Source organism: Marmota marmota, unplaced genomic scaffold (genome assembly GCF_001458135.2).
Source record: "Marmota marmota marmota unplaced genomic scaffold, marMar, whole genome shotgun sequence".
Taxonomy (NCBI): domain Eukaryota; kingdom Metazoa; phylum Chordata; class Mammalia; order Rodentia; family Sciuridae; genus Marmota; species Marmota marmota.
In genome coordinates, this window is record NW_026000171.1 from 4,039,424 (window position 1) to 4,056,270 (window position 16,847).

General features: G+C 43.0%; 1 protein-coding gene and 1 long non-coding RNA gene across 2 annotated transcripts in view; both read right to left on the bottom strand.

Moving 5' to 3' along the window:
* The window catches only part of LOC125611885, a 7,781-nt gene extending 2,960 nt beyond the window's left edge, over positions 1–4,821 (bottom strand). Inside the window, exons 1-2 of the long non-coding RNA XR_007342122.1 lie at positions 4,557–4,821; positions 544–629 (exon numbers count right to left, since the gene is read on the bottom strand). This is a non-coding gene — a long non-coding RNA (uncharacterized LOC125611885). The remainder of the gene's footprint in view (positions 1–543; positions 630–4,556) is intronic.
* Positions 4,822–14,357: 9,536 nt separating this feature from the next.
* Positions 14,358–16,847, bottom strand: part of Tigar (TP53 induced glycolysis regulatory phosphatase) — a 48,582-nt gene continuing 46,092 nt past the window's right edge. Inside the window, exon 5 of the mRNA XM_048787666.1 lies at positions 14,358–14,438. Coding sequence (XP_048643623.1) covers positions 14,373–14,438 — 66 coding nt within the window. The 3' untranslated portion in view covers positions 14,358–14,372. The remainder of the gene's footprint in view (positions 14,439–16,847) is intronic.

Consider the following 16,847-nt stretch of genomic DNA (forward strand, 5'->3'; position numbering starts at 1 on the left):
AGATCATCTCTCTCTCTCTCTCTCTCTCTCTCTCTCTCTCTCTCTCTCTCTCTCTCTCTGCTTTCTGATCACCATTAAGCCGCTTCCCTCTGCCATACTCTTCCACCATGATGTTTTCCCTCACCTTGAGCCCTGAGGAATAGAGTCGGCCTTCTATGGATTGAGAACTCTAAAATCATGAGCCCTAAAATAAACTTTTTCTCCTAAAATTGTTCTAGTTAGATCTTTTAGTCACAGCAGCAAACCAACTGGCTGAAACACTGGGCTCCCCTCTAACAGCCAGGTCCATTCCTCTTGCCATCTTGCCCCAAAACTGTCCCACCCATGGATTTCTTGCTATGCTTCATTTTTGTTTAAGCAAATCTGAATGAATGCTTTTTGTCACTACGAGCTGGATTTAATTTGCCTCTTGGAGGGCCCATTCATTTCCAGTCCCTGTGGGACCAGAGTTCTTCACTTCTGCCCTGTTTCATCCCCAACCCCCACCATGTGCTGCAACCCAGATGGGCAAGCCCAAACAAAAGTGACCACAGTTGGCTGTACCTGTTGGTGGAGAAAAGCAAGCAGGTTGTGAGGTCAGAAGGAACCAGCAAGTTTCTTAAACCATCTAAGTTTCACTTTCCTCATTCCTGTAAAACAGGAATCACACTATCAATTCAGGGTTATTGTGAGGATTAAATGTGATGATGAATGTAAAATTATGTAGAAAGTGGTTGGTATTATGTTACTCTGTACTGGAAGACATTTGCATTTTCCCAGAAGTCTGCTGGAGATAGATCCTTGTGGATATGGACTGAATGATTGTGTGCCCCTTCCATTCATTTGTTGAGATCTTAACCCCTGTGTGTTGGTGATGGTATTGGGAGGTGGGGGCCTTCTGGAGGAATTAGGTCATGAGGGTAGACCTCTCATGAATAGGACTAGTGTCCTTGTAAAGAGACATGAAAGTCCGCCCTCCCTCTCTCTGCTGTGTCACATGAGGATACAGTGAAAGAACAGCCATATGCAAACCAGGGAGTCCTGGCTCTCCCCAGGACCAAAACTGCTGTACCCAGATCTTGGCCTTACCAGTCATCAGTGCTGTACAAAACAAATGTGTGTTGTTAGCCACCCAGCCTATGGTAATTTGTTACAACATCCTGTGCTGTCTAAGATACTTGGTAGGAAGAAAAAATGAATTTTTAGTGGCCATGTTCAAGAGGGCCAGTGGAAAAGCTTTAGCAACCACAAGATCATGGATTTAAAAAATAAATCATGGCTCTTCTTGGCCAAGATTAGGGTTTCTTAGGCAATATAGTCCCTTAAAATTTATTAGGCTTTCATCATTTCTTCTGGTGGGTTCTATAGCTCGTGAAACAGGGGTCTCCCGATTGAGGTCTTGTGCTCTACCCATCTCCCACTCTAACTTACTAGTTTTAAGACCTCTGCCCAGAGGCAATCCAAATAGTATTCTCAGGCAGGGAACCACCACCTCCAAGCCAGTGCTGGTCACAGCCTGTGCAGGGTCAGGTAGAGACACTTATAGGAAGGTGTTTGAGAGAGGCCTGGCCTCTAAGGTTTTCTTGGCCCTAATGTCTCCTGGAGATAAGATTCCTGCCCTCTTAGCTTTCAGTGGGGCATAAGCTTGTGTTTTTCTCTAATTCCTTTTGTATAAGACACACAGGCCACAAAGGCGTATCCCACACAACCCCAGCATCCTGAATAGTCACCATTTCCCCTAATGCTCTGCTCTGGGTAGGTATGAACGGTCCCAGGGATCAGCTGAAAATGGCTGGATTCACAACCACATAACGCGGGGCCACCAGCTTCTAGCTGGAGCAGCAGGGGTCTTGACTCTCCTTCCTGGCCGCCACACCCCCTCAACTCACCCCATGCCTTATTTTAGGGCCCAGCACTGTGGCACTCTACTTCTTCATGCCGCAATCTTTTCAAATGCCCTCTCCAACTCCGACGTTGACCTCGCACCATGAGAGAGCCCAAGTTTGAGGCCAAAGCCCGGCTTGCCTGCTGGTCCCCCGACTTTGCCCTGGTGATCTACCAGCTGCATCCTCAGGCCAGTGGGAAGATAACTGTGGCATTTTCTGATGTCACATATGGACACAATAAGATCTTTCATACGTTTTTCTTTGGGAGTAAGAATTTTGCCAATGCCCCATAGCCTCTCCCAGTGCTTCACAGGACAAAAAGTGGGCTCTGTGTCCCTTCCTAAAGCAATTACCAGAAAAGGCAGCAAGATGGCCATGAGAGCTTTCAAAGTCTGGTTTGGGGCCCTCTAGAGTCTCTGACATTGTTTTCATAAAATGATTGCCTCTCCTCGCACCCCCACCATTTCCTCAGAGTGAGTTTTATAGATACTACGTGATGGGTGACACAGGACACCGAATGAAGAAGCAGATGTGAAAATCTAGCTGTCTTCTAACAAGTCAGATATTAAAAAAGACTTGAAAAGTGTAAAATGATGCCACTCTAACTTACTAAGATTTTTTTTTTCTTTTTAGTTTTGGAAAATACAGTTATTTTTATAAAAATGTATTCACTGGTTAATACTTATTGGGCTTACTATATCTTTGTTAAATAGTTTTAACAGATGAATGGATAAAGAAATTGTGGTATACATACACAGTGGAATATTATTCAGCCATAAATAAAGATGAAAGTATGGCATTTTCCAGCAAATGGATGAAACTGGAGACTATCATGCTAAGTGAAATAAGCCAATCTCAAAAAAACCAAAGGCCAGGATTTGCTAAGAGATGCTATGATATATGTGGGGGTCCCTGCCTTCTCCAAAGAATGTATAAAACTGCTGCAAACCCTGGGCTCAGGGCCTCTCAGCATCACCTGTTGCTGTATGTGCGCGGAGGACCAAGCTAGCTCGCAATAAACACCTCTTTGCTGCTTACAAAAAAAACAACAACAACAACAAAAAAAAAAAACCAAAGGCCAAATATTCTCTCTGATATGTGGTTGCTAACACACAATAAAGGATGAGGGAGGGAAGAATAGAAGTTCGTTGAATTAGACAAAGGGGAATGAAGGGAAGGGAGAAGGGATGGAAATGGAAAAGACAGTAGGATGAATTGGACATAACTTTCCTATGTTCATACATGAATTCATGAGTAGTGTAACTCCACATCATGTTCAACCACAAGAATGGGGTCCTAATTAGAATAAGTTATACTCCATGTATGTGTAATATATGTTAATAATAATATACTCTACTGTCATGTATTATCTAAAAAGAACAAAAAATAGCTTAAAATGTTCTCAGTTTTACAGTCAAATGCAGAAAATATTATATAATCCACATAAACAAAATTGCTTTGAGTTTCTCAATAAGTTTTAAGATTGGAAATGGGTCTGGAGACCAAAAAGTTTCAGAACCCTCACTCAGATCAATCAACACCCAGCCCCTGAGGCTGCAGCCAGCATCCCCTAGAGTTCTAAGGCTTCAAAGGAGGGTTAAATCGGGGTCCTAATGAAATTAGTAAGGGTGAAATAATTACTGAGCAGGAAACCAACAGTGCTCACTATAGTACACAATAATTTTTAACTGAACTGAGGAATGAGGTGTTTTGCCCAAGGTCACACACAAGTACTGGTAAAATCAGAACGTAAAATCAGGTCTTTGGACTACTGGTCGAAATTAGTCACCCTTCTGACTGCCATATTTTCTGCAAAGCCACATTGCTTTCTTGCAAAAGGGCTGAAAGTTATTTAGAATTTCTAGTAAAGTTGGAGTAAGCTGAGCATGCTCATAAAATGCTGGTCAAATTATAAATGGTACAGTCTTTCCAGAAAGCAATTTGGCAATATGCATCAGGCACTTTAAAAATGTTCGTATCCTTTAACCCAGTAATTCCATTTCTAGGAATCTACACAAAGGAAATAATCAGAAATGTGAATAGAATCTACGTATGAGGATACTCATCAAAATGTTATCTTCAATAATGAGAAATTGGAAACAACCTGAATGTCCGATAATGTGAGAATGGCTAAATGAATCCTGATGAATTAAAAATTAGTCACCCTTCTGACTGGCTGTTTATAGTGGCTTGAGATGGGAGATGAGCTAAGTGTGAATATTTTACAACAAACATATATCTTCAAAAAATAATGAAAATAAACATATAATTTTGACTTTGAAAGAACTTAATGACATGGGAAAATCTAATGTGGCATTGAGTAAAAAACCATGGCACAGGGGCCTAGTACGTGCAAGGCCCTGGATTCCATCCCCAGGACCACACACACACACACACACACACACACACACACACAGCCATGATAAAATACTAGGCATATAATAAAACATCACTAACATACCTGTGGGAAATCTTTCTGGAAGGAACTATTCCAAAATGTTATCATTTGCCCATTATCTCTAGATAGGAGATTATTCGGGATTTTGCTTCCATTCCCTCCCAAATATTCCAAGGGTCTAGAACAAGCATTCTATGCCTTTGTAATTCTGGGAGGAAAGAAGGTTATTTAACGGAAAGATTGGTGAACGGGAGGGAAATGAGAATGTGGCAAAGCCCAACATTGCTGATTACCAGGCAGGGAGAGGGGAGCAGCAGCCGTGGCCCACCTGGGGCAGACACTGTTGGTTGCCTTGCTGGTGAAAGTCAGTTTCTCAAGCTCCAAGAAGTTCTAGCTCCAAGAGAAACACTCCCTTAGGTTCCCTGTGGCCAGAGGTGGTCACGTGGTATACTTCTGGCCAAGGAGACAAGAGCAGAATTTTACTCAGGGCTCTAGAAAGCAATCCCTGCCTTGTTTCCCTTTTATTCCTGACTTACAAACGAATATGAAGGCGAGTACAGTGGCACATACCTGTAATCCCAGNTTGAGCCGTTGTGGTTTGCTGCTGATTGCAACCAAATGCATTCCTGATACACCATCAAGCAGGAATGTGGAGAGGATTAAGAGAGACCATGCATATGAAAATGTTTTGGAAATGGTAAAATATTATCACACAAGAGAGATAATGACATCCATCAAAAACAACTAGTGCAAAAGAGAAAAAATTTCTCAAGACAGTTGTTGGGAATCTGAATGATAGATTATCTCCTTTGTGGAGGGGTGGGGGAGTCCAAGCAGAGAATGAACCCAGGATGCTTAACCACTGAGCAACATCCCCAGCACTTTTAAATAATTTATTTATTTCAAAAATTTGAGACAGGGTTTCACTAAGTTCCTTAGGGCCTCACTAAGTTGCTGAGGCCGAACTTGTGATCCTCCTGCCTCTATCTTCTAAGCCACTGGGATTACAGTTGTGCACCACTGTACCAGGCAAATGATCTCCATGTTGTAACTGACTATTGGATATAGACATGCAGAGTCAGGGTGTCAGGGTGCACTTCTCTGCATTAAATCTAAATATCCTAACCACATGGCTATAGATAAGACACTTCTCTTTGGGCCTCAGTTTCTCCATCTGAGAATAGGATTGTTCCTCTTAGCCCTCAGATATTCCATTCCTGTTCTGGCTCCCAGATTCCTGAACTGAAACAGCAGGGTAAAGGGACAGAGCTGCACCCCACAGGGACCACAGCTCAAGTTCTACATCTTCCCCAACAGTGCTAATGTCAAATAGTCTGTTCCAATGTCCCAACGAGTATGTTCATACAGTATAGATGATGTGTCTTGATGTTGTTTCAAATATTGCTGACTGAAAACACTGAAAATCTCTATAGAGAGACACTGTCTTGTGCATAACTAGAATATTGAATGTGCCTATGGTCTATTTAAAAATGTTCCTATTGCGAGGCATGGTGGTAGAGGCCTGTAATCCCAGCAACTCAGGAGGCTGAGGCAGGAGAATCAAGCTTGAGGCCACTCTGGGCAATTTAGCAAGACCCTGTCTAAAAAAACATAAAAATAAAAAAGAAAAGGGGATGTAGCTTAGTGGTAGAGCACCTTGGGTAAAATCCCTTGAACCACAAAAACAAGAATAAAAAATAAGTAAACAATTAAAATTAAAATGCTCTTGTTTAAAAACAAAACCTTCCCCTGCTTCAGATTCTCTTTAGCATTCTGAGATGAAACTGACAGGAGGCGGGGAAAATCCTAAACATCAGTGAAGCACGGCCAGGAAATGAACTCAGAAGCTGTCGTGAAAATTAAGCTTGCAGAGGTCGGATTTTTGGTTCCACTTGAGCCCACTGGGCCCCGACCCTTCTCCATATCCTGCCTGAAATGGTCACATGAGAGCTTCAAGAGCTGAGACTATTCGAAGTCCCCTTCCTGGGGCTCTGCCTCACATCTAGTGTGTGTCCCCATGGGAACAATGTCATCCTACAGTCCAACTTGCCACCTCCGTGGCCAAGTTCAAGAACAATCTGTTTCATATTTCCACATGATATAAAAATGGCTGAGGATTTTAAATTTTTTTTAATTGCGGGGGGGCACCAGGGATTGGACTCAGGGGTGCTTAACCATGGAGCCACATCCCCTAGGCCTTTTTATATTTTATTTTGAGACAGGGCCTCGTTCAGTTGCTAAGACTGGCTTTGAACTTGCAATCCTCTGGCCTCAGGCTCCCGAGATGCTGGGATAATTTGAAGATTTTTTTTTTTTTTTTAACCAAATGTAAAGAAGTGTTTTAGGATGGTCTGACTTAAAATATCGTACATACTAGGGTGAGTCTTTTCCTGTTACCTTAATATTCAGGGTACAAAAAAACGGTCCAGAAACCCTTACAATTGAAAGGAAATTTGGATGAGTCAGGGTCAAACACACTCAGCCCCCACCACAGGCTTCAAAAAGGCAGCCAAAGCAGCCCCTCCACCAGATGCCGTGCCCTTCACCTCCCCTCCCAGCAACATGGAAGAAGAGGCAACTGGAAGAAAAGGGAGAAGCCACTGGCCTTTCCTGGAAGGCAAGGTACACAGAGAGAGGGGAGGAGGACCCAAAGGCCCTGAGGCTCAGGGAGAGCAGCTCATATCAGTGAGGTCAACCAGGAGGCCAAACCCCTTCCACTCCCAATTTCACTCCAGGCTTTTGCTACAGAGTCCCAAGGCAGTGGAGATGGACACTACCAAGAGCCAGAGTGCTTGAGCCCTCTGGAGTCTCTAGTTCAAGGTCACTGAGCATTCTTGTTGGTGTGGAGGATTTGTTTCGAAAGTAAGCTCCTGAGGAGCTGAGCACAGAGCCATCATGGCCCTTCAGGATCCCTAGGAGGATACCATGTTGGGGAACAATAGGTAAGCTATCACCAAGCCCGACCCTGCCAGCTCTTTTAGCATAGTCATGTTCTGGGGGAAGTGTTCAGTGTCAGGTGAAATTTGGTTTATGTTTAGGAATCATGCTATATTTTTCAAAATGCAATTTTAAAAAATGCTAGAAGGTGAACTAAGACTGATGGAGTTCCCAGCAAATTCTTATTTCTTACCTTTTCTGACACCAGAGAAAGTTACTTACTTTGTGGAGAAAAGTGGAGAACTTCATTCTGCTTACAAAATCGAGTGCCCATTCCTGATACGCACATTAGGGGCCTTAAGAATGTGGCAAACCAAAACACAAGCATGAAGAATTATAGACAGGGTTTTATTCCACAGGACTGTTCAAAAGAAAGATGGCAGATTATATCAGGTTGTTCAGGGGTCATTGTCTTAATTACTCTGAGCATTAGCTCACCCACCAATGGCCAGTTCTCCTGGGCTCCATCACCAGGACTACCCTGATCTAGTTATTCCTGGGAATAGTCCTGTGCAAAACCTGACAGGCCTGTGCTTCAATCCCTGCTCTGCATTTACTAGCTGTGTTTGACCTCAAGTAGCTCCTCCTTCTCTCTGAACCTCGGTTAACAGTATAATTAGCAAAATTAGGAAATTGTGGGATGCATGTGAGAAATGCTAATGACCTTATTTTTCATAGCATACATTTTCATAGCATAACATATATTTGGTTACATATATGTGTGTGTGTATGTGTGTACACCAATTATATATATGCAATGTTCTAACCTCAACATCTTCATAATTTCATAATCTATTTTCTTTAAATGTGAATTTTATTGCAACAACATCTCTTGTTGAAACACATTTATCTAAAATTTACCAATTCCTTCAGTTTGATTTCCAGTCCTTTTTCATCTGTTGAATCCTATGAAGTTTAATTAAGCATTTGTGTTTTTAAAATGTTATATGATCCCATTTTAATAAAAGTATTTCTATTAACTTGTCTACCTATTTTTTGGTCCATCAAGATATACATAGATACCAGAATAATGTTCATTCAAGGGTAGATATTTATAGGTAGTGAGTTGTTTATCTTTCTTTTGTGTTTTTCTTTCTTTTTTTCTACTTTGTTCCTTTCACCTTTTTCTTAAAGTATCGGTAAGCACTATTTTCACAAATAATGTTATTCAAGAAAGAAAGAGACCAGAAGGAAGTGCACTAAGCTGTAATCAAAAGAATTTTTATGTTCAGAGAGATCATGATTTTTTTAATCCCTCTACTTTAATTTTTTTTTAAAGTCGTCCATTTTTCAGATGTCAGCTTAACCATTGTTATTTCTTCCTGGTCCTTCACTGACCCCTCTGTATGGGACCCATTGCCTCACTTTCTCATGGGTCTTTATTCTACCCCTATGATAGCATTTATTGTGACATGTGATGTTACTGATATCTTTCTTCCCTGATATGTATTAACCACTTTGAGAGCAGAGGTCTTGCTCCCCTACCAACTCTCTCCCTCTGCCCACTCCCTCTCTCCACCCCCACTCTTTTCTCATTTTAATGCTAAAATACCAAAAGTAACTCTACCCCCTATTTGTTAGGTTAACATACATGCTGAAGTTGTATCACAGAGCAAATATTACAGCAGCACAGCAAGTGCCTTTTATTTTCTAAGTTGAATTATTACTTGAATTATTTTCTAAACTTATAAATTGAATCCCCTGACTTACCAAACCCATTAAGCTGTAAGGTCTGTGAACAGTTTAAGGAGGAAATAATTTTTAAATTCAGAATGTAGTCCCTGGCTTCCACTTCTCTGCTTTAAGAAGACAGTCAGACATTGGCCCTATAAGTCCTTCCAAAGCCAAAGTCCCATGATTAGAACAAATGAAATAACTGAGGGTTGGTAGTAATATTTCTCTAAAAATTTTCTTTTTGTGATCTAATAACCACAGCATTTTCCTTTTAAATTTGTTAACTAATTGGCTTGGAAAATCACCCTCTATCTTTCTCCATCATTGTTTTCCCTCACTTTAAAAGAATGCCCACATGGGAGTAGGAAAGACGGTGGAGTGAGATGGACATCATTACCCTAAGTACATGTATCAAGACACGAGTGGTGTGACTCTACTTTGTGTAAAACCAGAGATATGAAAAATTGTGCTCTCTATGTGGAATATGAATTGAAATGCATTCTGCTGTCATATATAACAAATTAGAATATTAAAAAAAGAATGCCCACAGTGTCTGGTTCCATTTTCTCCTTTTTCCATTTGTCTCCATTTATCCTCCACCCAATTCAGTCTCCAATCCTATTCCATTGAAACACCTCTTTGCAAAATCATAAATGGAAGTTTGCAGATTCTTTGGTCCCATAGTTCAGATCTCCTCCCTAAAGCATTTGACATGGTTGATTGGGTCCTCTTTCTGGAAATCTTGCTTTCTACCCTCCCATTTTCCTTCCCCCCCTTATCATTGAGGATCCATTCTGATCTCTAGAGAGAGTCTAAGACTGCTCTTGGGACATGGAATCTGTGGAGGAATGGAGTCTCTTAGAGGAATGGAGTAAAAAACAAATGGTTTCTTCCTCTGAGGGGTGTTCTGATACCAGCAGCTGGGGCTTTTTAATAGGTAAAATAAATTATACATGAAAACAGTTTATGGATTAAATCTTACCACGCCCTCTTTTTAGCCACCAAAATCCCTTTTAGCCATCACCTGGCGCTTGAGCAACTGCACAGGAATGTCTAAGACAGTAGTCAACAATAAATGAAAAGGACAGAAACCCAGAAATATATTTCATATAGCATCCTCCCCGCCAAATTTTAAAAACCTTTAAGGCTAAAAGCAAAACCTAACTAGTCATTACTAATCTTAAGAAGATAAACTTTGTGAATGATGAAAAAGTTAATGAAATGAATGAAGCATTTGCAAATATACGAAAGGGACCTGCACACATCTTAATAGTCCCTTCTCATGGACCTCTGCAGAAAGAGCTGATTACTCAACAGCATCCTGGAAGTCAACCACTTAATGTTGATGAAGCTGTAAGATCAATAGTTCAGTTGTAATACAGTGAGGATGTATCAAATTCCCCCACACCAAAGACCAATAGATTAAATGTTTTAATTTTAAAAGCCCTTTTATTCCTTTCCTTCCCTCCTTGCCCAGATAGAAGCCTACTGGGCATGAGAGTTAGAGTGGAGAAGGAGGTGGCTAGATCAGCTCTGCCCTTTATTTAAAAGTGTTTATTCATCTCCTCCTTTGGCAACTATGGAGGTAAGACCCCAAGGATCAAGACCAGGAGGAAGCATGAGGAAAGAGGCTGAGAGGAAGCTGCCCTATCAACATCCCAAGTCAATCATGGGCCTTTTGGACTCAGCACTGGCCAGGCCAGCTCACCAGTGTGCAAGCTCCAGCTCAAGGCAAAGACGGTGCAATTCACAGTGGTTGTCTCCTCTGTAGGTGCTTCCTCCACCACACTTGAAGCTCCTCGAAGGCAAAATGTCTTTCCACCCATGGACCCCTGGATGTATTACAGCATCATATATGTCAGGCATTCAATGTGTATTCGTTGGATAAACATTCACTTTGCCTCACCTTGAAAGACCTTTATGGGGTGGGAGTGGAACTATGATATGAATGTGCACACATGTTTTTTTAGAGATTGTTAGATGCTTTAAGAAAATAAAAGGAATGACAGGAAATGTTGAGTAGGTATTATGAGCCAGATACTTTGCCTAAGAGATATTCTATCTTCATTTTATAGACATGTTCTCTAAGGTCTGAGAGACCGAGTATCTCGTCCAAGATGACAGCCAGTTCTATGGTTCAGATAAGTGTTCCCTAAAAGCCCATGGTTATAGGTTTGATCCACAGCCTGGGGTGCTATCAGGAGACAGAAGAACTTTAAAAAACAGGGCCTGGTGAGATTTCTTCTAGTCACTGGGAGTATGTCCCTCAAGGGGATATTGGGACCCCAGCCCTTTCTCTTTCCCTCTGTTCTGCATCCTGGCTGAGAGGCAAACAATTTTACCATACACTGCCACCATGATGTGCTGCCTCGCCAGAGGCCCAAAAGTAATGGGGCCAGCCAACCATGGGCTAGAACCTTCAAAACTGTAAGTCAAAGTAAACCTTCCTCTTTATGCATTGATTACCTTAAGTATTTGTTACAGTGATGGAAACCTGACCAGCACAGGGCAAGTAGATGAGTATGGGCAAAGAGAACTAACACATCAGACATGGAGCCAGAGCCCCCACACCATACGACCCATCAGAAGAACACTGGTCTATTCCACATCCCTTCAGGATTCCCCAGCTGGAATGCACAGAAAAGCAGAGCACTGGACCCAGCTCACTGGCTACGAGACCTCCAGTCAGCCAGTAACCTGTTCCAGGTCTCCCTGCTCTTGTGCATAAGTGAAGGTGAACATACCAGTCTTGCCTCCTTACAGAGTGATGAAGTTCAAGAGTGTCTTTGAAAGACAGCAAGGGAGTGAAAGGTTCTCACATGGTGCCAGGTGATGGTGAATGGATGAATTCCTCAAAAATATAGGGATTCATCTAAAGAAAACATGTGTGCTACCAACACTCTGTCAGGAAGCTGCACGGAGCCCTTGGACTGGGTAGGCTGGGTGGGAAGGCTGCTCTGTGAGGTGAATTGGTCCAATTCTGAGGGAAGAGAGCCCCATGTTATGAAGAAGGAGAAAGAAAAAAGGGAGAGGCTATGGCTAATGGTAACGTCGGTGCTGGTAGAGAAGACAGTAATGTGAACAGAGGTTGAACAGAACAGACCTGTTTCCTGGAGTGGGAAATGTGAAATGTGAAAGAATTGGACGTAAAGAATAATCTGTCGCTGGGCATGCTGACACACCTGTCACGCCAGCTCCTTGAGAGGCAGGGGCAGGAGGATTACACTTTTGAGGCCAGCCTGGGCAACTTAGCAAGACTCTGTATCAAAACTAAAAAAAAAAAAAAAAAAGCCTGGGGATGTAGCTCAGTGGTCAAGGGCTCACCTAGCATGTGTCAGATGCTGGGTTCCATCCCCAGTACCCAAAAACAGAAAAGAAAAAAATTCATCTTGAACTGTACAGCTCCTGTTTCCATAGCAGTGTCACATCTATGCTCATTTGTCCTCATGAGCCTTCAAAGAAGACTGGGCAGAAGAGACTGTCCTTACTTGACAGACAGGCCAATGCAGGACACTGAGAACACGAGTTTAAGTTTACTTGGCCATTCCACAACACCAGCCAAGTGGCACCGTTGGGATTTGAACCCAGGGCTTTGTTTTTATTTTCTACATTTTTTATTGGAGCATCAAAATTGTACATAATTGTGGATTTGCTGTTACATCTTTGTACATGCACACAATACAGCAGTATGATTTGGCCAACATCACTCCCCGACACGTGCCCCCCTCCAGCTCCTCTTTCACCCCCACCCCACCCCCACCGTCCCTTTCCTCTATTCTATTGATCTTCCTCTGGTTTTCATGAGATCCCCGCCCCCCACCTTTCCTTTCCTTTTTCCTCTCTAGCTTCCACATGTGAGAGAAAACATATGACCCTTAACCTTCTGAGTTTGGTTTATTTTGTTTAATATAATGTTCTCAAGTTCCATCCATTTTCCTGCAAATAATTTCACTATGATATTTTTGTTTTAGTGCTGAGTTCAGTGTTCTTTCCATCAGATCAGACTAAGGGAAGAATTCATTGTTTCATTTACCGAATACTTTCTAGGCACCTAAAATGGATCAGGCATCAGAGATAACTCTGGAATAGCAATAACCTTGAAAGTCACCTGCAAGATAACTCTGGAATAGCAATAACCTTGAAAGTCACCTGATAGGAGGTGATGATAGGAGGCTGAAGTTTAGAAAAGAGACAACAGCAACAACAGTAATAATAATCTACTCTATACCAAGCAGCTCTATGTGACCTCTTCACATGAGATTAAGTATTCTATGGCAGATTATTAAACTCTCCCCACAACTTAAGGAGACTGGTACAATTTTATTATCTCCATTTTGCAGATAAGGAAACTGAGGCTCAGAGAGGTGATGTAACTTGACAAAGATGGCCTGTGTGCTGTGAGGCACAGCTTGACCCAGAGCCCACAAGGCTATGTTAACTCTCAGCCTGCTAAAGAGAAAAAAGGTGCTCCCCAGGGGAAGGGCTGCGGTGTGCAGAGCACAGAGCACCGCTGGGTGCCAGGAGGCTGAGCTCGGTCTCCTGGTGGCCACCAGCTCTTCCCATGCAGCAGGAGCATCCTGTCTGTTCCCCACCCCCACATCTCAGCAACTCTGACCTCCAGCAGGCCGAGGGGGTGCCTGCCCCCGGAAGCCCCAACATCCTGCACTCTGCTGAACCCACAACGTGTCAGGCCGCCCGTCCCAGCTGCGGCACACAGACGGCCTGAGCTGACAGGCTGGAGCTGAATTACTGGCCCCTCAGCTAGAAATAGCCCTCCGAGAAGTGTGTGGTGTCTACGTGTCCACAGAGAGGGGAGGAGGCAGGACAGGGGAGCCAAGGAGTCCCAGGATCCTGAGATAACATGAGTCCGGATGTGCAGCGTCCCAAACACCGTAGGCTAGCCCAGGTCACGGGCTCCAGGGAGGTGAGTGGGAACCAGGATGTCTGTTCCCCGACGTGGGCTGCGTGACAAGCCCCAGGCATCCTGAGAGGGTGGGCTGGGGTCCTGATGGGCAGCCTTGGAGCGCCAATCAGATTGGGCAGCCTGTGTGGGGACACACACACACACACACACACACACACACACACGTGCATGCACACAAGGTTCCTCTTAGTCCAGTTTCTATTGTTCCTTCCTTGGGCAGAATCTCAGCTTTGGAAGCATGACTGATCTCTCAGACAAAAGAACACAATGGGAGAAGAGGGGTAGGAGCAGTCCGCAGAGCCTGCAGGTACAGTAACTCAGGGCTCCAACCACTGCTCCTTCTTCCTCCACCTAAGGAAGACACATTCAGAGCTTACCTGAGGAGCGCTGTTCCCAGGGCTGCGAATCCCCTGCCTCCTCCCTATCATGGCCCTCTGCACAACAGGTGCCCAGCCTGGTGACTTCAGCACTGAAGATACATTCTTGAAACAGGGACATTCACAGACCAGGTGTCCTTGATAGAGCTTGAATTCAGAGAAAGAAGACAAGGATCACACTAAGTGTGTGACCTTGGTCAAGTCACAAATTGCTCCTCAGTATCTTCATAGGAAAGATGAGGATCCTTAATATGTCGTGGGTTCTGGAGAAAAACCAAGAAGAGACTGCATCTGAGGATGTTCTACAAAGAGCATGCAGCTAGAAAGTTCTTTGTAAATGTGAGACGTGATGCAAAATGGAGATAATAAAATTGTACCAGCCTCCTTAGATTGAGACTCCACTGAGTCTCACCTACACCTTGGCTTTTCACTGAGTGGAACAAACATAACCCTGTTCTTATCACCCAAAGAGAATCTTTTGTGAAGACTTTCATGTGGCTGGGTCTCCCCTGCCTGGGGATACACATTGTTTCATCTCCCATAAGGTGCAGAGGCTGGAGAGGGATTTCAGTAAGGAGGAGGCTGTGAGCAGGAGAGGGGAGGAGGGGAGGAGCTGAGAGGGGAGAAAAGGAATTGAGGCTGCCGCTACTGATCAGTTGCAAGTGATCCCTCACCCTTTACTCTCAAGCTCTTCTGTGATCTTGCTAGTGTCCCCAGTAGAAGGCATCTGAGGGTCCTCTTCTTGTCCAGGCAAAACAAGCTTCTGGTTAGGGAACCAAAGGCGAGTTAGCAATACCACGGATTCTGCAAAGTTACAGAACTCACTCGCATTTCATTCTGAAATGTCTGGTGGGAGTCTGTGTTTTTAGATTTACATTTGAGGAAATTTGTTGGGTTGAGGCTGATATTATAGTGACTTTAAAAAGTATGTAATATAATAATTATATTAAATATTAGATTAAAGAAACCTGCCTTCCTTCCATTTATCCCTCACCTGGGACAGACATTTTAAGCAAGACATGGGAGAGAAACAAGTCTCTTGGGAAATTTAAACTCTTCCAGTCACCAGCCGCATTTGATGATCAAGCAAAACAGGTGAAAAAGCAAACAACTGGAGGGGCTGCAAGACCAGCGAGCACTCCACATCCAGACAAAAGCCCCTGGAGGAACCTTAGAGATTCTCCCCTCTCCCCACCTCACACACAATTTCTCCTGTTATTAACATCGTACACTACCGTGGAGCATTTGTTATAACTGAAGATCACTATTGACACATTGTTATTAGAGCATCTCTACAGTTCAAATTAGGGCTCTACTCTCATTTTGTATATTTCTTGGTGTTTGACTAATGCATAACACCATGAATCCAAAATAGTGTCACTGCTCTAGAAAATCTTATGTGCTGCAGTTGTGTTTTGTGTGCCCTCTCTGCAATCAGTTCTCCTCATTGTGCAGTGGACCAAGCGTATGTCACAAATGACAGCATGAAGGGATGTCAGGCACATACATCCAGCTCCAGCCCCTAACGTCTTGCAGAGTCATGTTCATTGTGAAAAGCATTTGTGGAGCTCTTGTGGCTGTATCACTGGCATTGGCTAACTTCATGTACTCCTGGGTGATATCTGTCACCTGCATCTGCTGCTGATAAATCCTGCAAGCCTTTCAAGGCTTCTTTCTCCATTGGTATTTTCCCCCCAGTCATCCTCTATCAGATCTCTCTTGCAAGGTTCTTTAGAATTCTTTTTTTTTGTATATTTAATCTCACATCTTTATTTTTTTTTATTGGTTGTTCAAAACATTACATAGCTCTTGACATATCATATTTCATACATTAGATTCAAGTGGGTTATGAACTCCCATTTTTACCCCAAATACAGATTGCAGAATCACATTGGTTACACATCCACATTTTTACATAATGCCATATTAGTAACTGTTGTATTCTGCTACCTTTCCTATCCTCTACTATCCCCCCTCCTCTCCCCTCCCATCTTCTCTCTCTATCCCATCTACTGTAATTCATTTCTCTCCTTGTTTTTTTTTTTTCCCATTCCCCTCACAACCTCTTATATGTAATTTTGTATAACAATGAGGGTCTCCTTCCATTTCCATGCAATTTCCCTTTTCTCTCCCTTTCCCTCCCACCTCATGTCTCTGTTTAATGTTAATCTTTTCCTCCTGCTCTTCCTCCCTGCTCTGTTCTTATTTGCTCTCATTATATCAAAGAAGACATTTGGCATTTGTTTTTTAGGGATTGGCTAGCTTCACTTAGCAAAATCTGCTCTAATGCCATCCATTTCCCTGCAAATTCCATGATTTTGTCATTTTTTAGTTCTGCGTAATATTCCATTGTGTATAAATGCCACATTTTTTTATCCATTCATCTATTGAGGGGCATCTGGGTTGGTTCCACAGTCTAGCTATTGTGAATTGTACTGCTACGAACATCGATGTGGCAGTATCCCTGTAGTACGCTCTTTTAAGGTCTCCGAGAAGGGCAATAGCTGGGTCAAATGGTGATTCCATTCCCAGCTTTCCCTGGAATCTCCATACTGCTTTCCAAATTGGCCTCACCAATTTGCAGTTCCACCAGCAATGTACAAGAGTACCCTTTTCCCCACATCCTCGCCAGCACTTGTTGTTGTTTGACTTCATAATGGCTGCCAATCTTA